Here is a 922-nt window from a genome sequence, read left to right as displayed (position 1 = left end):
ACATCAATATGCTTGCTTCGACCGTGCATAACTGGATTTTTTGACAGCTTGATGGTTGAACTATTGTCACACAATATGGTAATGCAAATTTCATCTGGATGGCCCAACTCCTTCAAAATTTTCCTCACCCAAACTCCTTGACAAGCACAAATTGCAGTAGCTACAAACTCAGCTTCTGTAGTTGATAAGGTCACAATAGGTTGTTTTTTTGAACACCACGAAACAGCACCTGAACTCATTAAAAATACATACCCAGATGTACTTTTTCGATCTTCCAAATCTCCAACATAGTCACTATCTGTATATGCCAACAATCCAGCATTTCCTCCTTTTATGTAATGAATTCCATAGTTCACAGTCCCTTTTAAGTACCGAAATATTCTTTAGCTGCTTGAAGATGATCTTCCATTGGTTTTACCATGTACCTACTTATAAGGCAAGTAGCAAACATCATATCAGGTCTTGTGGCAGTAAGATACATTAAACTTCCCACCAATTGTTTGTAATATGTATCATCAATAGGGATCCCATTTCCAGCTTTACTCAATTTGGAACCAGGAACAATTGGGCTGTTCACAGAGTTACTTTCCAGCATGCCAAACCTTTTCAAAACCTCCAATGCATATTTTCTTTGACATATAAAAAATCCAGAAGACTGTTGTAACACCTCAATCCCAAGAAAGAATCGCATTTTTCCCAAATCGGTCATATCAAATTCACGCAACATGAAATTTTTAAAATCAATCATCATAGTTTCATCATCACAGTAAAAATTAAATCATCAACATACACAGTTACAATGATAATTTTTCCTTCCAAACTTCTCTTGGTGAATAATGTTTGTTCGCTATCGCACCTTTGAAATCCTTCATTGATGAAATCTGTTTCAATTTGACTAAACCAAGCACATGGAGCTTGTTTT

General features: G+C 35.9%; 1 protein-coding gene across 1 annotated transcript; it reads right to left on the bottom strand.

Annotated features, from left to right (window-relative positions):
* Positions 1-128: 128 nt before the first annotated feature.
* On the bottom strand, positions 129-709 carry LOC120069543 (secreted RxLR effector protein 161-like; the record flags this gene model as incomplete). Its single annotated transcript, XM_039021332.1, has 2 exons — positions 373-709; positions 129-328 (listed from the first exon to the last, which is right to left on the bottom strand). Coding segments are annotated over exons 1-2 (537 nt in total), but the record flags the coding sequence as incomplete, so codon positions are not given.
* Between the last annotated feature and the right edge of the window lie 213 nt (positions 710-922).

The sequence above is a fragment of the Benincasa hispida genome, unplaced genomic scaffold (genome assembly GCF_009727055.1).
Source record: "Benincasa hispida cultivar B227 unplaced genomic scaffold, ASM972705v1 Contig483, whole genome shotgun sequence".
In the NCBI taxonomy this organism is placed as follows: Eukaryota; Viridiplantae; Streptophyta; class Magnoliopsida; order Cucurbitales; family Cucurbitaceae; genus Benincasa; species Benincasa hispida.
The sequence above is the reverse complement of the archived record's forward strand: the minus strand, read 5'-3'. Positions and strand labels throughout refer to the sequence as shown.